The sequence below is a fragment of the Lithobates pipiens genome, unplaced genomic scaffold (assembly GCF_037356315.1).
Source record: "Lithobates pipiens isolate NorthernLeopardFrog02 unplaced genomic scaffold, aLitPip1_a1.2 Scaffold_35, whole genome shotgun sequence".
NCBI classification, from domain to species: Eukaryota; Metazoa; Chordata; class Amphibia; order Anura; family Ranidae; genus Lithobates; species Lithobates pipiens.
Window position 1 is genome coordinate 5,730,542 of NW_027507811.1, and position 25,497 is coordinate 5,756,038.

The 25,497-nt window shown below is 47.6% G+C and overlaps 2 protein-coding genes across 2 annotated transcripts in view; both read left to right on the forward strand.

Annotated features, from left to right (window-relative positions):
- Positions 1–8,417: 8,417 nt before the first annotated feature.
- Positions 8,418–10,319, forward strand: LOC143955943 (uncharacterized). Its single transcript, XM_077466069.1, has 4 exons — positions 8,418–8,793; positions 8,908–9,005; positions 9,569–9,775; positions 9,906–10,319. The coding sequence occupies exons 1-4, from the start codon at positions 8,760–8,762 to the stop codon at positions 10,110–10,112; spliced, it is 546 nt and encodes a 181-aa protein (XP_077322195.1). The 5' UTR covers positions 8,418–8,759; the 3' UTR covers positions 10,113–10,319.
- Positions 10,320–12,182: 1,863 nt separating this feature from the next.
- Positions 12,183–25,497, forward strand: part of LOC143955456 (uncharacterized) — a 43,075-nt gene continuing 29,760 nt past the window's right edge. The window contains exons 1-2 of the mRNA XM_077465500.1: positions 12,183–14,783; positions 18,160–18,295. Coding sequence (XP_077321626.1) covers positions 12,868–14,783; positions 18,160–18,295 — 2,052 coding nt within the window. The 5' untranslated portion in view covers positions 12,183–12,867. The remainder of the gene's footprint in view (positions 14,784–18,159; positions 18,296–25,497) is intronic.

Genomic DNA, 25,497 nt, shown 5'->3' on the forward strand with positions numbered 1-25,497 from the left:
CCCTCCATCCCTCGTTCATCTCAGACACTAACCACACCACCTTAGAGCCACGCCCGCTATTTAGCTGAAACCACGCCCACTTTCACCAAGTGGGAGGGATCAAAAAGGAAGGGCGGGGTCTGGAGAGTGTTATATTATGGTAGAATTCTCTGATTTCGGAGTGGTGATTCATATCCCTGAAGAAGATCATCGAAACCTTGTTGGGTACAGCACCCAATCCATGTCATTGCTGCCGTACAATCAATCAGCTTATGAGTTTGGGTATCACCACTTCCTATTTCCATGTTTTGTATACAAAATTGTTTTTAATTGCCCCATGTGGGATTTTTTTATCCGTGTTTCAATTAATCCTACTTTTTTATTATATATTGTTTGATTGCCTTCAAGAAAGTCGCAATTCAGAGATTGCTTAAGAACAAGGGGGGAAAATCTCACCTCTCCTCAGACCCCCTCCCCCCCAGCTCCCCTCTCCTCTTCAACTTCCCCCCTCCTCCTCAGACCCCCCCCCAGACCTCCTCTCTCCTCCAGACCTCACCACTCCTCCTCAGACCCTCCCTAAACCTCAGTTTTCCTCCTCAATCCCTTCCTAGACCTCCTCTTCAGACCCCCACCAGACTTCCTCGCTCCTCCTCAGACCCCCCCCTGTCCTCCTCCCATCCCCCTTGCTCTGCATGCCGCTATTGACCCCTCCCCCTTGTGAGGGAGGGGAACAATTTGCCATATTCGCCCTGGGCGGTGGATGACCTTGTCCCGACACTGAGTGCCAGAGGCTGCTTGGACTGAGACCACATCTCATAGGGTTCAGATACCGGCCATTCCCCGGTCCTCAGCAAGAATCTCATCTGTGGGCTAAAAGAAGAGCGCCCTCCTGCACTGTGCGGGGTTCCTGAGATTGCACTGGATGCCAATAACTGTGCCGTTGTGCAGGGCAACCGGATGCCACAAAGAGACTCATGGTCCTCAGCTGTGAGGGTCTAAGACTGTTCAGATAGATACCTCACGGTCCTCAGCTGTGAGGGTCTAAGACTGTTCAGATAGATACCTCATGGTCCTCAGCTGTGAGGGTCTAAGACTATTCAGATAGATACCTCACGGTCCTCAGCTGTGAGGGTCTAAGACTGTTCAGATAGATACCTCTCGGTCCCCAGCTGTGAGGGTCTAAGACTGTTCAGATAGATACCTCATGGTCCTCAGCTGTGAGGATCTAAGACTGTTCAGATAGATACCTCACGGTCCTCAGCTGTGAGGGTCTAAGACTGTTCAGATAGATACCTCACGGTCCCCAGCTGTGAGGGTCTAAGACTGTTCAGATAGATACCTCACGGTCCTCAGCTGTGAGGGTCTAAGACTGTTCAGATAGATACCTCACGGTCCTCAGCTGTGAGGGTCTAAGACTGTTCAGATAGATACCTCACGGTCCTCAGCTGTGAGGGTCTAAGACTGTTGAGATAGATACCTCACGGTCCCCAGCTGTGAGGGTCTAAGACTGTTCAGATAGATACCTCACGGTCCCCAGCTGTGAGGGTCTAAGACTGTTCAGATAGATACCTCACGGTCCTCAGCTGTGAGGGTCTAAGACTGTTCAGATAGATACCTCACGGTCCTCAGCTGTGAGGGTCTAAGACTGTTCAGATAGATACCTCATGGTCCTCAGCTGTGAGGGTCTAAGACTGTGCAGATAGATACCTCACGGTCCTCAGCTGTGAGGGTCTAAGACTGTTCAGATAGATACCTCACGGTCCTCAGCTGTGAGGATCTAAGACTGTTCAGATAGATACCTCACGGTCTTCAGCTGTGAGGGTCTAAGACTGTTGAGATAGATACCTCACGGTCCCCAGCTGTGAGGGTCTAAGACTGTTCAGATAGATACCTCACGGTCCCCAGCTGTGAGGGTCTAAGACTGTTCAGATAGATACCTCACGGTCCTCAGCTGTGAGGGTCTAAGACTGTTCAGATAGATACCTCACGGTCCTCAGCTGTGAGGGTCTAAGACTGTTCAGATAGATACCTCATGGTCCTCAGCTGTGAGGGTCTAAGACTGTGCAGATAGATACCTCACGGTCCTCAGCTGTGAGGGTCTAAGACTGTTCAGATAGATACCTCACGGTCCTCAGCTGTGAGGATCTAAGACTGTTCAGATAGATACCTCACGGTCTTCAGCTGTGAGGGTCTAAGACTGTTGAGATAGATACCTCACGGTCCTCAGCTGTGATGGTCTAAGACTGTTCAGATAGATACCTCACGGTCCTCAGCTGTGAGGATCTAAGACTGTTCAGATAGATACCTCACGGTCCTCAGCTGTGATGGTCTAAGACTGTGCAGATAGATACCTCACGGTCCTCAGCTGTGATGGTCTAAGACTGTTCAGATAGATACCTCACGGTCCTCAGCTGTGAGGATCTAAGACTGTTCAGATAGATACCTCACGGTCCTCAGCTGTGAGGGTCTAAGACTGTTCAGATAGATACCTCACGGTCCTCAGCTGTGAGGGTTGCTAGCAGTTTTAGAGTATCCCAAACCCCGAGTTCTACAAGGAATTCATTACAAATAGATAATCCCCGAGACCAGTGATGGCGAACCTTGACACCCCAGATGTTTTAGAACTACATTTCCCATGATGCTCAACTACCCTGCAGAGTGCATGAGCATCATGGGAAATGTAGTTCCAAAACATCTGGGGTGCCAAGGTTCGCCATTACCGCCCTAGACTGTTTTTTTTTTTTTTTTTTTTTTTTACTTAATCTCTTTATTAATTTTTTTCCCAATTTAAACATTACATACAACATTATCATATAAAACCAGAATATCATACAAATTACATTCTTTTACATCCTACCATTCATACCCCCCATTCATCTCATTCCCCTCTCCCTCCAACCCTACCCTAGTTCCCGACAACGCCCCCATTCACTCAAGCACACTTCTACCACTATACAGCTAAGCCCCTTCATTCATTTTCTCATACCACGGCTTCCAGAACTTGTCAAATTTTTTAATACCACCCTGTCTTATATAAGCGACCCTCTCTTTAAGAATGACCCTGTTCATGTTCTGTACCCACTCTCCACTGGTAGGGGGTGTTGGGGACTGCCATTTCTGAGCTATTAAATTTCTAGCTTGGAAGAGAGATCTTATTTTCGCTAATTTACCACCTTTAGGGTCTCCACCTCCGTCAATCCACCCCAACACGCAACCCTTTGGCTCCATTTCTACTTCTATCTTAAACACTTGATTGATCATTGTCGCTACCTCTTTCCAATAGCGGTATAGCTTAGGGCATCTCCAAAACATGTGTATCATGTCTGCCTCATTCCTTCCACATCTAGGGCAAGCCGCATCACGTCTTCTGCCGAACAGAAAAAGCCTTTTAGGGGTGTAATAAGCTCTGTACAACAGAAATAGGTGAGAGAGCTTTTGGGGGGGGGGAGATGGACACCCAAGGTGCCAGCTCGAGAATCCTCCCCCACTGGTCTTCCGAGATGCTTCCCACATCTACCTCCCATTTTTCCCTATTCCTTTGCTCCTGCCCTCCCACCTGGATTTTCCTGCTCAGTTTTACGTAGGTTTTGGATATTAGCCCTTTCCCTGATTCCGCTCGTAATATATCTTTTATTACTGGCATCTCACACCATCTTATTGCTTCGTCCCCAAACTGTTTTCCCAACGCATGTCTAATCTGCAAATATCTAAAAAAAGACTTTCTCGGGATTGCAAACTGATCTCTTAACTCTTGGAATTGTTTCAAGTTACCATTCTGATAAATGTGATGGACAAATTTTATACCGTACCTTTCCCATTCCCTTATTTGTCCTATTTTCTGCACTTCCTCTAGGTTACTATTGTCCCAGAGAGGAGAATACTCCGTAAATCCCTCATATCCCAGAGTTTTCTTAGTTACCTCCCATACCCTTATCATCAGCCCCAGAGTAGGGGCATCACTTAAATGAGCCCCAGCCTCTAGTGTCACTATCAATGATCTGCCTAGCCATTGTTCAAGGAGAGTTTTCTTTTTCCATCTTCCCTTCTCTATATCTTCTCCCGCCAAGTGTTGTAGTTGGGCTGCTAAAAAATATTTAAATGAACTACATTTCCCATGATGCTCAACTACCCTGCAGAGTGCATGAGCATCATGGGAAATGTAGTTCCAAAACATCTGGGGTGCCAAGGTTCGCCATTACCGCCCTAGACTGTTTATTGGAGCCAGAGTGTAAGGGACTGGTGTTCGGGTGACTGGGGGCCTCTGTACTGTATGAGAAACAACCAGATATCATCAGTGGCTCCTGCGGGGGGAGCCCTACACATCTATAAGGATATACAGTACATACACACACAGCACAAGGCCGTGTTCACACTACGAGATGTTTCCCGGGGGCTGCAGTTCCTCTGAGCTCCACAAGGTGGTGATCTCACTTCCACCCAGACAGGAAGTCTCTATGGAAGACAGGAAGTGATGTCGGGTGAATACAGGAAGTGATGTCAGGGACAAACAGGAAGTGATGTTAGATAAAGACAGGAAGTTCCATAAGGTACAAATAACAGAGGAGACATCAGTGGAAGTGGCAGCAGAGGAGGTAATACATCCAGTAACCCCCCGTCATGTCCGTCCTCTTCCTCCATAGTCAATGTGATGTTTTTTTTTTTATCTCCAGCAGGTGATGATACACACATATATTATTATACAGGATTTATATTGCGCCAACAGTTTGCACAACATGAGGACAATATAATACAGGAGGAATCAGAGGGCCCTGATCTTTAGAGCTTACAATCTAAAAGGACAGAAAAGGCAATAACTGTGGGGGTTGGGCTGATGGAGGAAATAGAAGTCCAGGTGTTAGTTGGGGGTATGAAGGCTTCTCTGAAGAGAAGAGTTTTCAGGGATCGTCTAAATGTGCGCAGAGTAGGAGATAGTCAGACAAATTGGGATGGGCGAGGCTGTGGAGATGAGTATGGGTGGGAGGAGGTGACACGGGAGCTGACAGGAGGACTTGGGAGGAACGAAGAGAACAATTAGGTTGGTATTGTGAGACAAAGTTAGTGATGTAGCTGGGGGCTGAGTTGTGAATGACTTTGTAAGTTGTTGTTACTATTTTGAATTTGGTTGGGTGAGCGGAAGCCAGTGGAGGGATTGATTGAGGGGGGTGGAGGGATTGGCGGAGAGGGGTGGAGGACACTGAATGGAGGCCAGTGGTGGGATTGCCAGAGAGGGGTGGAGGATGCTGAATGGAGAAGAGTGGAGGGATTGGTAGAGAGGGGTGGAGGACACTGAATGGAGGCCAGTGGAGGGATTGGCAGAGAGGGGTGGAGGACACTGAATGGAGGCCAGTGGAGGATTGGCAGAGAGGGGTGGAGGACACTGAATGGAGGCCAGTGGAGGGATTGGCAAATAGCGGTGGAGGGCACTGAATGGAGGCCAGTGGAGGGATTGGTAGAGAGGGGTGGAGGACACTGAATGGAGACCAGTGGAGGGATTGGCAGAGAGGGGTGGAAGGCACTGAATGGAAGCCAGTGGAGGGATTGGTAGAGAGGGGTGGAAGGCACTGAATGGAGGCCAGTGGAGGGATTGGTGGAGGACACTGAATGGAGACCAGTGGAGGGATTGGTAGAGAGGGGTGGAGGACACTGAATGGAGACCAGCGGAGGGATTGGTAGAGAGGGGTGGAGGACACTGAATGGAGACCAGTGGAGGGATTGGCAGAGAGGGGTGGAGGACACTGAATGGAGGCCAGTGGAGGGATTGGTAGAGAGGGGTGGAGGACACTGAATGGAAGCCAGTGGAGGGATTGGCAGAGAGGGGTGGAGGACATTGAATGGTTGGTAAAGTGGACAAATCTGACAGCAGCACTTATGATGTACTGGAGGGGGAGGAGCTTATGTTGAGGTAATCCAATGAGGAGGGAGTTGCAGTAGTCGAGGCCAGAGGTCAAAAAGGTCAAATGGAGATTTCAGAGTTCAGGATAACATCTAGCACCCTGGCATGTGGAGACGGGTTGATGGTTGCCCCATCGATCTTGACAGATAAGTCGGGGGAAGGGCACGTGGGGGAGGAAATATTATGAGTTCAGCTTTGGATAGATTGAGTTGGAGGAAGTGGTGTGACATCCAGACTGATATGTCTGTCAGTAAATTAGTGATGCGGTGAGGAGACTGATGGAGTTGAGGGGTAGAGAGATAGATTTGGGTGTAATCAGTGTAGAAATGGGATTGGAAGCCATGGAGGATATCAGCTGACCCAGGGAGGAGGTGTAGAGGAGAATAGGAGAGGTCCAAGAACAGATCCTTGGGGGACCCCGACAGAGAAAGGAAGAGCAGAGGAGGAAATAGACTTGTAAGTGACGCTGAAGGTGCGGTGAGATGGGTGTGATGAGAACCAATGAAGAGTACAGTCACAGAGACCAAAGGAGTGGAGTTTTTTTTGGGAGGAGGAGGGGGTGGTCCACTGTGTGAAGGGCAGCAGAGAGGTCCAGGAGTCGGAATACAGAATAGTGTCCATTGGATCTAGCCGTTAGTAGATGAATTGTGAGTTTTAGGAGAAGAGTTTCTGTGGAGAGTGAAATCCAGATTGAAGGGGATGTAAAGGGTTATTCTCAGTGAGATGGTCACTCAGTCGGTTGTAGACCAGACGTTCAAGCAGTTTGGAGGAAAAGGGGAGCAAGGAGATTGGGCGTAGGTTGTTAGGAATTGTGGGGTCCAGTAAGGGCTTTTTAAGTATGGGGGTGACTAGTGCATGTTTAAGAGACAATGCGATGGCCTGGCACCCCAACTGGGTGCCTCCTGCCCTCTAGAACCTTCAAGCAGACCAGTAGATAATACAAGCCCTTTGCCTAAAGCATCAAACAAAGACAAGATGTTGAGGTTAAACCAAAGGAATAACTGTTTATTGAAACCCAGACACGTGCTTTATGCCCCAGGAGGACATTCCTCTCTTGGGGGTATTAGCATAGATAAGACGTACAACCAGTAAAAACATGACAATGCAACCTTTAAACCAGGGGTGCCCAAACTTTTGAGGAACAAGGGCCACTTTAGCGACTTGGTAACCGGTCACGGGCCACAATGAGCGAAGTGGGCAGATGACAGGTCCGTGTCTCTTTGCATATGCTGAGCAGACACGGGCACAGCCCGCTCTCCTCTATGGGCCCTCCAATCCGCCCAGACAGAAGGGGACGGATCCCCTTCAGTTTTTCTAAGCTTTCACACTGATGCACTGCGGTTTACCTGCACCTCAACTGACCTCAATCTTCACTTCTTCCTCAAGATTCCTGCAGGTATTGCTGGCTGCTGCTGTTGCCCAAGTGGATATGGGTGATGGCTGCTGCTGTCCCCCGGGCGGGTATGCGTGGTGGCTGCTGCTGGCTGTCCTCCAGAGCTGGTACTGCTGGCAGGTATCACTTGTGGGTACTAATGGCAGATATCGCTGGTGGGTACGGCTGACGGATATCACTGGTGAGTACACTATAGCTGGCATCTGTGTTCTTCACCTATAGAAGCCCCCTTTTCCATAAGGCAAGCAGGCCTACCAGTACTCAGTTGCCCCCAGGCCTTATACACAATGCTATAGTGCCTGGCCACCATGCCAGGGCAGGAATGAACTGAACACAGCAACCGGGTACTTGCGGTTGGCAGCCAGGCAGTGTGGTTCAACGACTGTCCAGGTACAAGGCAGGCAGGGTTCAGAATAGTCAGGGTCAAATCCATAGTCAAAAGGCAGGCAGAGTTCAGATAGTAGTCAATATTGAGGTCTTCAATGAAGGAATCCAAACAGCAGAGCGGACAAACGGAGAGCTTGGGGCACGTGTTACCAACACAATATCACAAGCATGAGACTGCAGACTAGGCTGACTTAAATCGGGTTTAGTCTCCACCCAGAGACTGACCACATCAATCATCTTGCAGGTGGACAGACAGACAGAATGCATCACAGCCAAAACCAGGATGCTGGAATGAGGAGCGCAACACACTCCTGACAAATGGATTGTACTACTTTTATTAGTGACAGGTGGAGGGGGGTTTATTTAGGCTTAGCAGGGATTGGAATATCTATGTCTTTACTTTAGAAGATTCAAATGAGAAGATAAAGGGAAAAATGTAATTGGTAGTAAATATCCAGATTTTTTTTGCAATAGTGATCCGAGTCTCAGATCTTCATCCTAAAATGTGATCAGTAAAGTCTCCGGAGTACACGGAGATCACGGGAATATGATGTGTCCTGGCAAAGCCCAAAGACAACGATCATCTTTCAGTTTAGGAGAGGAGGGACGCACCCGGGAGAAATGATTCTGTGTACAGAAACCTCACACAGCGCCCCCCACAGCTCCTCCTCCCAATGTCCCTCCAATCAGAGTTAGAGAATCCTATGACATCACACTGACCTCACAGCTCCTCCTCCTAATATCCCTCTATCCGACTCTCTTTTTCTGATACTCTTAGGATGTGGGCCGGCCCCTGACCTCCTCACTTTCAAAGTAGGGCTGTTGGACCTCCATTGTATGTAATATCAGAAACCTCAACATGAAGTGGGGTTTAAATAAAGAGACCTGACCAGTGAGGTGAGGAGGATTCTGGGAATGTCATTTGATTTTACTATTTGTCTTCAGATCTAGAGTTTTCCTCCTGTGAAGTCTGGAGATCACATGACCATCACATTGCCTCCACCTCCCTCCCTGATAGAATAGAGAAATACAAAGAAGATTCTAGAAGTCACCAGAGAGATCATCGAGCTGCTGACAGGAGAGGTGAGCGGAGCCGGGAAGGACGTCATGATGGCCAATCAGCCGCCCCTCACATCACCGGGTAAGAGGAGACTTTATTGTAAAGGAGAGAGCAGTACGGAGGCTCCACCCATCCCCCATCATCTGATAAACACATAGAAACAATGTATTCAGTCAGTGTGTGTGTTTCCTACAGATGGATCCAGTAATGGGAACCCACCAGAGAGATGTCCCCGTCCTCTGTATTCCCGGGATTCCACACAGGAAGATCACACCATCCCCCACCATCATCAGGTAGGTGAGGAACAATCACTGATAGTATCATTAGGATCTGTACATTATCTGCATTGTTACCATTGGTGTCATTTTTATTATATATTCAGAGTGGAAACCTGAGAGATCCTAAAGTTGAGGTTAAGGAAGAGGTAAAAGAGGAGGATGATGAGGATGTGGCGATAAAGAAGCTTCCTGAAGGACACATTGTCTGCATGATGGAGCCAACTAATGACAGAAACCCACCAGAGAGATGTCCCCGTCCTTTGCATTCCTGGGATTCCACACAAGAAGATCACAACATTGTAAATTCTGATCAGGTAGATGAGGAACAATCACTGATAGTATCATTAGGATCTGTACATTATCTGCATTGTTACCATTGATGTCATTTTTATTATATATTCAGAGTGGAAACCTGAGAGACCCTAAAGTTGAGGTTAAAGAAGAGATAAAAGAGGAGGATGATGAGGATGGGGGGATGGAGGAGACAGAGCATCATCAGGTAGATGATTGACAATTATTGGTAGTTCTGATTTATACACAGCATGATTGTTACAATGAATGTTTTATTATATATTCAGAGTGGAAACCTCGGGGATGATAATATTGATGTTAAAGAAGAGTATAAAGAGGAGGATGAGGAGTATGGAGTGATGGAGGAGTTTTCAGAAGGACACAAGGATATGATGGAGCCACCAAATACCAGGAACCCCCCAGAGAGATGTCCCCGTCCTCTGTATTCCCGGGATTCCACACAGGAAGGTCACACCATCCCCCACTGTTACAAGGTTGGTGGATCGGAGTATCTCTAGAACATGGACTTCTGGAGAAGACGTTTTTTGGATTTTTTTTATGTGATGTCAAAATAATGAAGCTTATCTTTTACACATGATTTTCTCTCTCACTTTCTTGGTTTAGAGTGGAGATCCAATGGATATAGAATTTGAGGTGAAATCAGAAGAAGAAGAAGAGAGGTATGTGAGGGATGATCAGCAGTCTATGGAGGAGGATGGAATAACGGGGACATTTATAGAGGAGGACACTCCTACAGAGATCAGCACAGGTGGGTCATTAACACTAAATCCATTCCTCCACCCATACTGCTCACTGATTGGTCCAGAGTAGGGCGGGGGCTGGGTGATATCAGCCTGTAATCCCCTGGTCACTTTCCTGAGCTGTGTTCCCCGTCCTGTATTCCTGGATTTCTCTCCGATAATCTTCCTTCTCTGTGCTGCCGACACAATTTATGTATCTAGACTGGATTTATGGAGGTTCTGGGGATCAGCCGGCAGCAAAATGTTTATTTTCACCATAGGCGTTTCTCAGCCTAGACACCTGGGGTATTTATCTTGAGTCTTCTGTCCCATGCCCGGGTCCAGCAAGATCTCAGACAGAACAATCCCCCCGGGGTTACTTGCTCTGTTATTTGCTGGCTGTGCCGGGTGGAGGGATATGTCTGTATAGTCTCAGACCCAAGTCACTGAGTGCAGTCTCAGGAGATGGGAGGCAGCGGTGTGGGACCTCTGCAACTTGTCTCCAGTAAACATTAAGCCATCAATATTATAAGTCCTGACCCCTGCACTATATTCTCTATGTTGTACATTACATACTCCTGACTTCTGCTCTCTCCCCTCCCCCCACTGCTATATATATATACACATAATATGTATTCTCTTTTGTTACACCCATTTCCTACCAGCTGGACATTTTATATCGGATGATGTGATTGGAGGACAGACTTTTACATGGTGATAATAATGTGATAACATCCTCCAACTTTGGAGCCTTAAACAGAAAGCACCGTGATAGAGAGCACTGACACCAGCACCGTGATAGAGAGCACTGACACCAGCACCGAGATAGAGAGCACTGACACCAGCACCGAGATAGAGAGCACTGACACCAGCACCGTGATATAGAACACTGACACCAGCACCGTGATACAGAACATTGACACCAGCACCGAGATAGAGAGCACTGACACCAGCACCGAGACAGAGAGCACTGACGCCAGCACCGTGATATAGAACACTGACACCAGCACCGAGATAGAGAGCACTGACACCAGCACCGAGATAGAGAGCACTGACACCAGCACCGAGATAGAGAGCACTGACACCAGCACTGAGATAGAGAGCACTGACACCAGCACTGACATAGAGAGCACTGACACCAGCACCGACATAGAGAGCACTGACACCAGCACCGACATAGAGAGCACTGACACCAGCATCGTGATAGAGAACACTGACACCAGCATTGTGATAGAGAGCACTGACACCAGCACTGTGATAGAGAGCACTGACACCAGCACCGAGATAGAGAGCACTGACACCAGCACCGAGATAGAGAGCACTGACACCAGCACCGAGATAGAGAGCACTGACACCAGCACTGAGATAGAGAGCACTGACACCAGCACCGACATAGAGAGCACTGACACCAGCACCGACATAGAGAGCACTGACACCAGCACCGACATAGAGAGCACTGACACCAGCATCGTGATAGAGAACACTGACACCAGCATTGTGATAGAGAGCACTGACACCAGCACTGTGATAGAGAGCACTGACACCAGCACCGAGATAGAGAGCACTGAGACCACACCAGCACCGAGAGAGCACTGACACCAGCACCGAGATAGAGAGCACTGAGACCACACCAGCACTGTGATAGAGAGCACTGACACCAGCACCGAGAGCACTGACACTAGCACCCTTATAAAGAGCATTGACACCAGTACCGAGATACTCGGTTCCAATTTGCCACTTTGGCTCAAGCCTGTTGCTCCTGCCCTACCCCCACCACCCCAGCGGAAGGGCCTGCCTCTTCCTCTGCCTGTCATTTTTCAAATGACCCTGTGACAAAAGTCTCTAGAGAAGTGCAGTATGTATGTGGAAGAAGGTATATAACACCCCGCTTCAATCTGTCGTTTTGGGGGGCCACTGGTCTATCACACCAGTTATAATACTTTTTTCTAATTGTGTTTGTCACTCTTTTTAGTATATCTGCAGAACCGCTCAGCAGTCACAATGCTGCACAGTGGAAATGCACTATACTATGCTTTCTATATGTGCAAGTATTTTATACGTGTATTACACAACTATATACTGCACACCAAATAGTACACCTATACCAGTCCTTAAAAGGACCTTTGTGGACCTAATAATAATAGCTAGTAGCTAGTGAATTGCAGACTGTCCCTGCTCCAAACACCAAACTGTCCCTCCCTACACTGAGAAACGACAGTTGCAGAATCGGTCAGCAGCACTGCATGCAGTGCACTATAATATGCTTTCTATATTTGAAAGAAAGTATATTATATGTGTATTACAACCCTATATATTGTACACCTATACCAGTCCTTAAAAGGACTTTTGTGGACCTAATAGTAATAGCTAGTGATTACTGACTGTCCCTGCTCCACACAGCGTCCTGTCCCTACACTGACAAAAGACAATGTAAAATGGCCGCCAGATCAGGTCTATTTATAAAGTTAGGGGGAATGTGCTGAAATGTCTCAATTGGCTGTCCTGTACCCCATGATGGATGTGTCATCATAGGTCAAAGTTCTTCACAATGTAAAGGAATATGTCCGCTGCGGACAGTGCCAGAAGTCCGCCAGTTTGGCAAATCGCGAACAAGCAAATATCGCCGCGAACTGACCCCCGGGCGAACTGCAAGGCCATCTCTAGTGGGGACACTCGTCCTATAATCCCCTCATCACTGTCACTCCTATAGAAGACAGTTCTCGTTGTTTCCTCCCTCTCTGACTAAGGTCCATGAATAAAGAAATGATCTGGTAGGAGATCAGAGGACCCATTTACTAGTTACCTTGAGGGGGGAATTGTAAGATCCTCAGAGACAAAGCTGCCTGATGTGGGCGGAGTCCTGGTTTAGGGGAACCAATCAGCTCATGTCTAGTAATAATCTTTGTATTTGTATTTTAGTAGATGGACGGGAGATGAGGAAAACCTCAGAGGATTGTCTCACTTTGTCTCCAGACTGTAAAGTAGAAGATGAGGACATCACACAGTATAGTCCAGGAGAAAACCCGACTACCTCAAATGTCCATCCGGCACCACACAGTGTAGATGGACCATCGTATTCCTCTTATCCTGAGGAACCTCAGACTGTGCGGGACGGTGCCGGACCATCGTATTCCTCTTATCCCGAGGAACCTCAGACTGTGCGGGACGGTGCCGGACCATCGTATTCCTCTTATCCCGAGGAACCTCAGACTGTGCGGGACGGTGCCGGACCATCGTATTCCTCTTATCCCGAGGAACCTCAGACTGTGCGGGACGGTGCCGGACCATCGTATTCCTCTTATCCCGAGGAACCTCAGACTGTGCGGGACGGTGCCGGACCATCGTATTCCTCTTATCCTGAGGAACCTCAGACTGTGCGGGACGGTGCCGGACCATCGTATTCCTCTTATCCCGAGGAACCTCAGACTGTGCGGGACGGTGCCGGACCATCGTATTCCTCTTATCCCGAGGAACCTCAGACTGTGCGGGACGGTGCCGGACCATCGTATTCCTCTTATCCCGAGGAACCTCAGACTGTGCGGGACGGTGCCGTCTTTCCAATAGATAAGAAGTTTCCCTGTATTGAGTGTGGGAAGTGTTTCTATTATAAATCCAAACTTAATATACATAAAAGATCTCACACGGGGGAGAAGCCATATTCCTGTCCTGAGTGTGGGAAATGTTTTTCACATAAGAGCGAGCTTTCCAGACATCACAGATCTCACATGGGGGAAAAGCCGTATTGCTGTACTGAGTGCGGGAAATGTTTTTCACAGAAGTCCGATCTTTCCTATCATCAGAGATTGCACACAGGTGAAAAGCCGTATTCCTGTCCTGAGTGCGGGAAATGTTTTTCACAGAAGTCCGATCTTTCCTATCATCAGAGATTGCACACAGGGGAGAAGCCGTATTCCTGTCCTGAGTGCGGGAAATGTTTTTCAAAGAAGTCCGATCTTTCCACACATCAGAGATCTCACACGGGGGAAAAGCCATATTCCTGTCCTGAGTGCGGGAAATGTTTTTCAAAGAAGTCCGCTCTTTCCACGCATCAGAGATTGCACACGGGAGAAAAGCCGTATTCCTGTCCTGAGTGCGGGAAAAGATTTTCAAAGAAGCCCCATCTTTCCACACATCAGAGATCTCACACGGGGGAGAAGCCATATTCCTGTCCTGAGTGCAGGAAATATTTTTCACAAAAGTCCCATCTTTCCAGACATCAGAGATCTCACACGGAGGAAAAGCCGTATTGCTGTACTGAGTGTGGGAAATGTTTTACAGAGAAGTGCAATCTTTCCAGACATCAGAGATCTCACACAGTGGAAAAGCCGTATTGCTGTACTGAGTGCGGGAAATGTTTTTCAGAGAAGGCCGATCTTTCCTATCATCAGAGATCTCACACGGGGGAAAAGCCATATTCCTGTCCTGAGTGCGGGAAATGTTTTTCTCAAAAGTCCCATCTTTACAGACATCAGAGATCTCACATGGGGAAAAAGCCGTATTCCTGTCCTGAGTGTGGGAAATGTTTTACAGAGAAGTCCAATCTTTCCAGACATCAGAGATCTCACACTGGGGAAAGGCCGTATTGCTGTACAGAGTGCGGGAAATGTTTTTCAGAGAAGGTCGATCTTTCCTATCATCTGAGATCTCACACGGGGGAGAAGCCGTATTCCTGTCCTGAGTGCGGGAAATGTTTTTCACAGAAGTCCCATCTTTGCAGACATCAGAGATCTCACACGAGGGAGAAGCCATCTTCCTGTCCTGAGTGATAGAAATGTTCCTCGCTGAAGTCCTGTCTTCCTGTACATCAGGGGGTCCCACACATCCCTCGAGGTGTATTAGTGAGTGCGGGAAATGTCTTGTATATGAATGTTGCTGGACATGTGGGGGAAGAAGCACCCCCTGATATACACCTCAGATATACTCCATGGCTGATCTTCATCATGGAAGAAACAGTTGATAAGGAGATCAGAGATCACCAAAGACATGGATGAAGTGTTGTACCGTGTCGGCCATTGATAGCAGGAGAAAAATAAAAATGGAGTCCTTACCTCTCATTGGCTGAGTACATTTTGTGGGGGAAGATTTCACAAACACTTACAGGTCTGTTTCTATAAAACCTTTGTAGAATGAATGTGTAAAGGAAATGTGTGAGTTGTGTATAGAATTGTATTGTATTTTGTATGTATTGCACACGGCACTAATAATGTTTTCATTACATGTTTTGCATTCTTTCCAGTCCTGATTAGAATTAGCCTGCCTATGTTACGCCCCTTGTATTAGAATTAGCCTGCCTATGTTACGCCCCTTGTATTAGAATTATCCTGCCTATGTTACGCCCCTTGTATTAGAATTATCCTGCCTATGTTACGCCCCTTGTATTAGAATTAGCCTGCCTATGTTACGCCCCCTTGTATTAGAATTAGCCTGCCTATGTTACGCCCCTTGTATTAGAATTATCCTGCCTATGTTACGCCCCTTGTATTAGAATTAGCCTGCCTATGTTACGCCCCTTGTATTAGAATTAGCCTGCCTATGTTACGCCCCTTGTATTAGAATTAGCCTGCCTATGTTACGCCCCTTGTATTAGAATTAGCCCGCCTATGTTACGCCCCTTGTATTAGAATTAGCCTGCCTATGTTACGCCCCTTGTATTAGAATTAGCCTGCCTATGTTACGCTCCTTGTATTAGAATTAGCCTGCCTATGTTACGCCCCTTGTATTAGAATTAGCCTGCCTATGTTACGCCCCTTGTATTAGAATTAGCCTGCCTATGTTACGCCCCTTGTATTAGAATTATCCTGCCTATGTTACGCCCCTTGTATTAGAATTAGCCTGCCTATGTTACGCCCCTTGTATTAGAATTAGCCTGCCTATGTTACGCCCCTTGTTACCATAAAAGTACAATTGTAATATTAATGTGACAGCTACGTAATCATGTGTATAAAAACCTTCAATTGTGTCGTAATAAAACAGAAGAGTTATTTGGGAAGATGCGGGGCGTATCTTTTGTGTCTGTTCCCCACTGCAGTAGTTATTTATTTGGAACCGCTAATCAATATGAGGATAGGAGTCGCCTATCAATAAAATTCCAGATCAAATGTGACACGCATCCCCCCAGCCATGACCGGTATTGGTCATATTTTATTTCAGTGATTTCCTATGGTCATTGGCTCCATCTAGTGACAATAATGTGGCACTGCAGTATTAATACCGCATTATTGCCCCATAATTGAGATGACAGTCATAGGAAATTGTTGTGATAATGAAAATACGGGCAGAATTTGGCACAGCTGGGCGAATGCTCGTCACATCACAGGACATAAGATAATGAAACCAGCAATATTATACCAACCAGTCATGTAATACAGAGAAAACTGAATTTGGCTATTATATGGCACTAAGTATCGTAGGTATTAGCTCCATCTAGTGGCCAAATGCAACATTTTCCATTTTAAATCAGAGGAAAACATTCAAACAGCATAGCAAAGGGCCTAACCACATTCATGTGTTACCCCAATTCACAGAGACGAATAGTACGCTTTCACTGGACTCTGACATTTTTTTCACCTCTTTGCGACCACGCTTTCACTGAAAGATGGCTGCACATTGCTGGGAGGGCATTTAAGTATGACCGCCCATGATTGCCCCCCCCCCCCATATACCCGCTATGGCGTGCGGGCGGCACGCTCAGTGATCGGTGTGTCCTTGGGACACAGCTGGACACAGATTGGGGTAAAGAGCCAATGACAGCGGCTCTTTACCACGTGATCAGCTGTGTCCAATCACAGCGTAATCAGGATTTGCTGGCTAGCGGAAGTCCTCTCCTTATGCTGACAGCGCCTCACCGGATGAGAGCCGATAATCGGCACCCAGGGGGGACATCGGCACTGATTATCAGTGCAGCCCCAACAGTGCCCACAAGTGCTGCCAATCAGTGCCACCTCATCAGTGCCCAGCAGTGAGGGAGAAAATATTTACTTATTTACAAAATTTTAGAACAAAAATTAAGAAAACCTTTTTTTTTTTTTTAATTTATGGACTTTTTCATTTATTTAGCAAAAAATTAAATCTCAGTGGCTAATACATACCACCATATCTAAAATGCTAAAAATGTCATATGGGTACAATGTTATATGACCACGCAATTGCCATTCAAAGTGGGATAGCGCTGAAAATTGGCCTGGGCAGGAAGGGAATAAAATTGCCCTGTAGGTAAGGGGGTTATATAGACGTTTAAATGTCAGGAGATGTTTATATAAAGATGGGAAGTACGTAGCAACTCAATGAATGAATAGACCTCCCAGCAATGTTATTCCCAGGCTGCAGCTAGGGGGAGCTCTAATGTTTAGAGTGTGACCACAGGAGAGAGAGATCCCATCTTGCCCTCAGCAATGACATGGATTGGGTACTGTACCCAACAACTTTTCGATTATCTTCTTCAGGGATATGAATCACCACTTCGAAATCAGAGAATTCTACCATAATATAACACTCTCTATATATATACATATGCATTGCATCATATCAAACATATGTATATATATATATATACTCACAAACATTGATAAGTATGTCAAATCTCCTGCAGAGCTCCTGTACTTCCACCAAGGTAAAAAAAAATCCTCCTATGCGCCTTCCTTGGTGGAAGTACTGGAGCTCTGCAGGAGATTTGACATACTTATCAATGTTTGTGAGAGATATATATATATATATATATATATATATATATATATATGTGTGTTTGATATGATCCTCAGATCTCCTCTCTCCTTTTTGGACCCCACCAGACTTCTTCTCTCCTCCTCATAGCCCCCTGTACTCTTCCCACCCCCTCTCCTCCTTAGACCCCCCCCCCCAGACCTCCTTTTTCCTCCTCAATCCCCTCCTAGACCTCCTCTTCAGACCCCCACCAGACTTCCTCAGACCCCCCCCGTCCTCCTCCCACCCCCCCTCCTCCACAACTATTGGTGCTATATTGCCCATGCCACAAACATGACATACATTGTGCTCTGCATGCCGATATTGGCCATATTCGCCCTGGGCGGTGGATGACCTTGTCTCGACACTGGGTGCCAGAGGCTGCTTGGACTGAGACCGCTCTCATAGGGTTCAGATACCGGCCATTCCCCAGTCCTCAGCAAGAATCTCATCTGTGAGCTAAAAGAAGAGCGCCCTCCTGCACTGTGCAGGGATCCTGAGATTGCACTGGATGCCAATAACTGTACCATTCTTCAGGTTTACTGGATGCCACAAATAGACTCACGGTCCTCAGCTGTGAGGGCCTAAGACTGTTCAGATAGATACCTCACGGTCCCCAGCTGTGAGGGTCTTAGCCCTTGTACACACGGTCGGAGATTCCGACAAGCAAATCCATCGGATTTTGTCAGTCGGATTTTGTCCGACGGATTTTGTCCGAAACTGTTGTATACACACGGTCGGACGCAGTTGTCGGAAAATCTGACGTGATGACGTTATTTCGTTACGACGGGACTACGTTCAGGCTAGTAGCCAATAGCTTTGATGTAGGAATTTGATCTGAGCATGCGTGGCACTTTGTCCGATCAGAATTCTCTACACATGATCGGAGTATGTCCGATCGGAGCATTTTGTCAGAAAATATTTCCGCCGATTTGGAAAAGTTGGTCCGACGGATATTCCGACGGAAAACAGTCCGATGCAGACCAATATCCGACAAAACACTCCGATCGGACACATTCCGACGGAATCTCCGACCGTGTGTACAAGGGCTAAGACTGTTCAGATAGATACCTCACGGTCCTCAGCTGTGAAGGGCTAAGACTGTTCAGATAGATACCTCACGGTCCTCAGCTGTGAGGGGCTAAGACTGTTCAGATAGATACCTCACGGTCCCCAGCTGTGAGGGGCTAAGACTGTTCAGATAGATAGCTCATGGTCCTCAGCTGTGAGGGTCTAAGACTGTTCAGATAGATACCTCACGGTCCCCAGCTGTGAGGGGCTAAGACTGTTCAGATAGATAGCTCATGGTCCTCAGCTGTGAGGGTCTAAGACTGTTCAGATAGATACCTCATGGTCCTCAGCTGTGAGGGTCTAAGACTGTTCAGATAGATACCTCACGGTCCCCAGCTGTGAGGGTCTAAGACTGTTCAGATAGATACCTCACGGTCCCCAGCTGTGAGGGGCTAAGACTGTTCAGATAGATACCTCACGGTCCTCAGCTGTGAGGGTCTAAGACTGTTCAGATAGATACCTCACGGTCCCCAGCTGTGAGGGTCTTAGCCCTTGTACACACGGTCGGAGATTCCGACAACCAAATCCATCAGATTTTGTCAGTCGGATTTTGTCCGACGGATTTTGTCCGAAACTGTTGTATACACACGGTCGGACGAAGTTGTCGGAAAATCCGATGTGAATACGTTATTTCGTTACGACGGGACTATGTTCAGGCTAGTAGCCAATAGCTTTGATGTAGGAATTTGATCTGAGCATGCGTGGCACTTTGTCCGATCGGAATTTTCTACACATGATCGGAGTATGTCCGATCGGAGCATTTTGTCAGAAAATATTTCCGCCGATTTGGAAAAGTTGGTCCGACGGATATTCCGACGGAAAACAGTCCGATGCAGACCAATATCCGACAAAACACTCCGATCGGACACATTCCGACGGAATCTCCGACCGTGTGTACAAGGGCTAAGACTGTTCAGATAGATACCTCACGGTCCTCAGCTGTGAAGGGCTAAGACTGTTCAGATAGATACCTCACGGTCCTCAGCTGTGAGGGGCTAAGACTGTTCAGATAGATACCTCACGGTCCCCAGCTGTGAGGGGCTAAGACTGTTCAGATAGATAGCTCATGGTCCTCAGCTGTGAGGGTCTAAGACTGTTCAGATAGATACCTCACGGTCCCCAGCTGTGAGGGGCTAAGACTGTTCAGATAGATAGCTCATGGTCCTCAGCTGTGAGGGTCTAAGACTGTTCAGATAGATACCTCATGGTCCTCAGCTGTGAGGGTCTAAGACTGTTCAGATAGATACCTCACGGTCCCCAGCTGTGAGGGTCTAAGACTGTTCAGATAGATACCTCACGGTCCCCAGCTGTGAGGGGCTAAGACTGTTCAGATAGATACCTCACGGTCCTCAGCTGTGAGGGTCTAAGACTGTTCAGATAGATACCTCACGGTCCCCAGCTGTGAGGGTCTTAGCCCTTGTACACACGGTCGGAGATTCCGACAACCAAATCCATCAGATTTTGTCAGTCGGATTTTGTCCGACGGATTTTGTCCGAAACTGTTGTATACACACGGTCGGACGAAGTTGTCGGAAAATCCGATGTGAATACGTTATTTCGTTACGACGGGACTATGTTCAGGCTAGTAGCCAATAGCTTTGATGTAGGAATTTGATCTGAGCATGCGTGGCACTTTGTCCGATCGGAATTCTCTACACATGATCGGAGTATGTCCGATCGGAGCATTTTGTCAGAAAATATTTCCGCCGATTTGGAAAAGTTGGTCCGACGGATATTCCGACGGAAAACAGTCCGATGCAGACCAATATCCAACAAAACACTCCGATCGGACACATTCCGACGGAATCTCCGACCGTGTGTACAAGGGCTAAGACTGTTCAGATAGATACCTCACTGTCCTCAGCTGTGAGGGGCTAAGACTGTTCAGATAGATACCTCACGGTCCTCAGCTGTGAGGGGCTAAGACTGTTCAGATAGATACCTCACGGTCCCCAGCTGTGAGGGTCTAAGACTGTTCAGATAGATAGCTCATGGTCCTCAGCTGTGAGGGTCTAAGACTGTTCAGATAGATACCTCACGGTCCCCAGCTGTGAGGGTCTAAGACTGTTCAGATAGATACCTCACGGTCCCCAGCTGTGAGGGGCTAAGACTGTTCAGATAGATACCTCACGGTCCTCAGCTGTGAGGGTCTAAGACTGTTCAGATAGATACCTCACGGTCCCCAGCTGTGAGGGTCTTAGCCCTTGTACACACGGTCGGAGATTCCGACAACCAAATCCATCAGATTTTGTCAGTCGGATTTTGTCCGACGGATTTTGTCCGAAACTGTTGTATACACACGGTCGGACGAAGTTGTCGGAAAATCCGACGTGATGACGTTATTTCGTTACGACGGGACTATGTTCAGGCTAGTAGCCAATAGCTTTGATGTAGGAATTTGATCTGAGCATGCGTGGCACTTTGTCCGATCAGAATTCTCTACACATGATCGGAGTATGTCCGATCGGAGCATTTTGTCAGAAAATATTTCCGCCAATTTGGAAAAGTTGGTCCGACGGATATTCCGACGGAAAACAGTCCGATGCAGACCAATATCCGACAAAACACTCCGATCGGACACATTCCGATGGAATCTCCGACCGTGAGTACAAGGGCTAAGACTGTTCAGATAGATAGCTCACGGTCCCCGGCTGTGAGGGTTGCTAGCAGTTTTAGAGTATCCCAAACCCCGAGTTCTACAAGGAATTCATTATGAATAGACAATCCCTGAGAATGTTTATTGGAGTCGGAGTGAATGGACTGGTGCTTGGGTGACTGGTGGCCTCTGTACTGTATGAGAAAAAGGGGATTTTTAGGACTTTGAATGAGGCTACCTCCACAATGTCAACAACCTCATTTAAAGTCCCAACTTTCCTGCTTCATTTATCTGTACTGTATGAGAAACAACCAGATATCATCCGTGGCTCCTGCGGGGGGAGCACTACACATCTATAAGGATATACAGTATATACACACACAGCACAAGGCCGTGTTCACACTACGAGATGTTTCTCGGAGGGTGCAGTTCCTCTGAGCTCCTCAAGATGGTGATCTCACGTCTACCCAGACAGGAAGTCTCTATGGTAGACAGGAAGTGATGTCAGGTACAGGCAGGAAGCTGCTTGTGATACGAGGTAGAGGTGATGTTGCTGTAATTGGCAGCAGAGAAGGTAATAAGATCTTATTTTCTATTCTTTATCCCCCGTCATGTTCCGTCCTCTTCCTCCATAGTCACTGTGACGTCTTTTATCTCCAGCAGATGATGATACACACATATATTATTATTATTATTATACAGGATTTATATATTATTATTATACAGGATTTATATAGAGCCAACAGTTTGCACAACATGAGGGCAGACAGTACAGTTACAATACAATGTAATACAGGAGAAATCAGAGGGCCCTGATCCTTAGAGCTTACAATCTAAGAGGGAGGGTCAAGTGATTCAAAAGGCAATAACTATGGGGGATGGGCTGATGGAGAAAATAAAAGTCCAGTTAGGTGGGGGAGGGATAGGCTTCTCTGAAGAAAAAAGTTTTCAGGGATCGGCTAAAATTGGACAAAGTAGGAGATAATCGGACAGATTGGAGTAGGGACCTCCATAGGATGGGAGAAGCTCTGGAAAAGTCCTGAAGATGAGCATTGGAGGAGGTGACATGGGAGCTAGAGAGCAGAAGGTCTTGGGAGGAACAAAGAGAACAATTTGGTTGGTATTGTGAGACGAGGTTACAGATGTAGCTGGGGACTGCGTTGGGGATGACTTTGGTGATGTTGTTGCTATATTAAATTTAATTTGTTGGGTGAGTGAAAGCCAGTGGAGGGATTGGTAGAGAGGGGTGGAGGACACTGAATGGAGGCCAGTGGAGGGATTGGTAGAGAGGGGTGGAGGACACTGAATGGAGACCAGTGGAGGGATTGGCAGAGAGGGGTGGAGGACACTGAATGGAGACCAGTGGAGGGATTGGTAGAGAGGGGTGGAGGACACTGAATGGAGACCAGTGGAGGGATTGGTAGAGAGGGGTGGAGGACACTGAATGGAGGCCAGTGGAGGGATTGGTAGAGAGGGGTGGAGGACACTGAATGGAGACCAGTGGAGGGATTGGCAGAGAGGGGTGGAGGACACTGAATGGAGACCAGTGGAGGGATTGGTAGAGAGGGGTGGAGGACACTGAATGGAGGTCAGTGGAGGGATTGGCAGAGAGGGGTGGAGGACACTGAATGGAGGCCAGTGGAGGGATTGGTAGAGAGGGGTGGAGGACACTGAATGGAGGTCAGTGGAGGGATTGGCAGAGAGGGGTGGAGGACACTGAATGGAGGTCAGTGGAGGGATTGGCAGAGAGGGGTGGAGGACACTGAATGGAGGCCAGTGGAGGAATTGGCAGAGAGGGGTGGAGGACACTGAATGGAGGCCAGTGGAGGGATTGGCAGAGAGGGGTGGAGGACACTGAATGGAGGCCAGTGGAGGGATTGGCAGAGGGGGGTAGTAGACATTGAACGGTTGGTAAGGTGGACAAATCTGACAGCAGCATTTATGATGTACTGAAGGGGAGGAGCTTATGTTAAGGTAATTCAATGAGGAGGGAGTTGCAGTAGTCGAAGCCAGAGGTGACCAGGGAGTGGGCTAACAGCTTTGTGTGGTCATTGGTTAGGAAGGGGTGTATTTTGGAGATGTTGCGAAGCTTTGGATAGTGATTGGATGTGAGGCCGAATGGAGATTTCAGAGTCCAGGATAACACCTAGCACACTGGCATGGGGAGACGGGTTGATGGTTGGGCCATCGATCTTGACAGATAAGTCAGGGGGAGGAGCACGTGGGGGAGGGGATATATTATGAGCTCAGCTTTGGATAGATTGAGTTGGAGGAAGTGGTGTGACATCCAGACTGATATGTCTGTCAGTAAATTAGTGATGCGGTGAGGAGACTGATGGAGGGAGTTGAGGGGTAGAGAGATAGATTTGGGTGTAATCAGTGTAGAAATGGGATTGGAAGCCATGGAGGATATCAGCTGACCCAGGGAGGAGGTGTAGAGGAGAATAGAAGAGGTCCAAGAACAGATCCTTGGGGGACCCCGACAGAGAAAGGAGGAGGAGAGGAGGAAGTAGAATTGTAAGTGGCGCTGAAGGTGCGGTGAGATAGGTGTGATGAGAACCAATGAAGAGTACAGTCACAGAGACCAAAGGAGTGGAGTTTTTTGGGGGAGGAGGAGGGGGTGATCCACTGTGTGAAAGGCAGCAGAGAGGTCCAGGAGTCGGAATACACAATAGTGTCCATTGGATCTAGCCGTTAGTAGATGAATTGTGAGTTTTAGGAGAAGAGTTTCTGTGGAGAGTGAAATCCATATTGAAGGGGATGTAAAGGGTTATTCTCAGTGAGATGGTCCCTCAGTTGGTTGTAGACCAGACGTTCAAGCGGTTTGGAGGAAAAGGGGAGCAAGGAGATTGGGCGTAGGTTGTTAGGAATGGTGGGGTCCAGTAACGGCTTTTTAAGTATGGGGGTGACTAGTGCATGTTTAAGAGAGAATGTGACGGCCTGGCACCCCAACTGGGTGCCTCCTGCCCTCTATAACCTTCAAGCAGACCAGTAGATAATACAAGCCCTTTGCCCCAAGCATCATACGCAGACAAGATGTTGAGCTAAAACCAAAGGAATAACTGTTTATTGAAGCCCAGACACGTGCTTTATGCCCCAGGAGGACATTCCTCTCTTTGGTAAATTAGCATAGATAAGACGTACAACCAGCAACCTTGGTAACTGGTCGCAGGCCACAATGAGCGAAGTGGGCAGATGACAGGTCCGTGTCTACTCTGCATATGCACAGAGTGCATAGGTAGGAGAATACAAGGTCAAGGGTGTTGCCATCAGAGTGAGTAGAAACGTGTATCCATTGTGTATCCATTGTGTATCCATTACTTCTGGTCAAAGGAGGAGGTTAGACTGAAAAGTTTAGAAGTAGCGGGAGTATTAGTATTAACAGGGATGTGGAAGTCATTGAGAATGATTGTGAGGATTTCAGAAGAGAGAAACTAGGACAGCCAGGCACAGAAGTCATCAAGAAAGGTTGATACCGGTCCAGGCCGATAGCACAGCATTTCTTAAAGAAACTGGAGAAAATAGATAAATACAATGTGCCTCAAATGAGGAGAATGACAGAGAGGGAGGTGGGTGAAGTACCTGAAAGATGTTATGTGGGGCTAGAAGGATCCCCACTCCACCTCCCTTCTGTCCACTGGGTCTGGGGGAGTGAGTCCAGAGAAGGCCATCATGGGAGAGGGAAGCAGGAGAAGCAGTGTCGGATTCATGAAGTCAGGTTTCAGTAACAGCAAGTAGTTAGTGATAAAGAGGTCATGGACAGAAGTGAGTTTGTTACAGACAGAGGAGGCGTTCCAAAGGGTGCAAGAGAAGAGGAGGCTGGTTTGAGGATTTGCAGATGCTGCCAGAGGGCATGGGGGGATGGGAGATTTGGGCACAGTTAAATGATGGAGGTCCAGGGTTTGTTGTTTAATCTCCAGAGGTTAGGAGAAGCAGAAGGGTGGGGGAGGTAATATGGGAGTGTGATTTATATGAAGGGACATCCTGGAGGTTTTATTATCATGTGGGTTTAGAATTATCAGGAGTTGGTGATGCAGGAATAGGGAGAGGACAGAAGTGAGGGTGATATATACAGGCCGTGGGGTGGAGAAGAGAGGGAGGGAAAGAGAGA

What these genes read in the sequence shown, in the direction of transcription:
- LOC143955943 (XM_077466069.1), top strand. Translation starts at nt 8,760, where the DNA reads ATGATGGCCAATCAGCCGCCCCTCACATCACCGG. An exon ending in GCCGCCCCTCACATCACCGG is followed by an intron (nt 8,794 to 8,907) that starts GTAAGAGGAGAC and finishes TGTTTCCTACAG; the next exon opens with ATGGATCCAGTAATGGGAAC. An exon ending in CCATCCCCCACCATCATCAG is followed by an intron (nt 9,006 to 9,568) that starts GTAGGTGAGGAA and finishes TTATATATTCAG; the next exon opens with AGTGGAAACCTCGGGGATGA.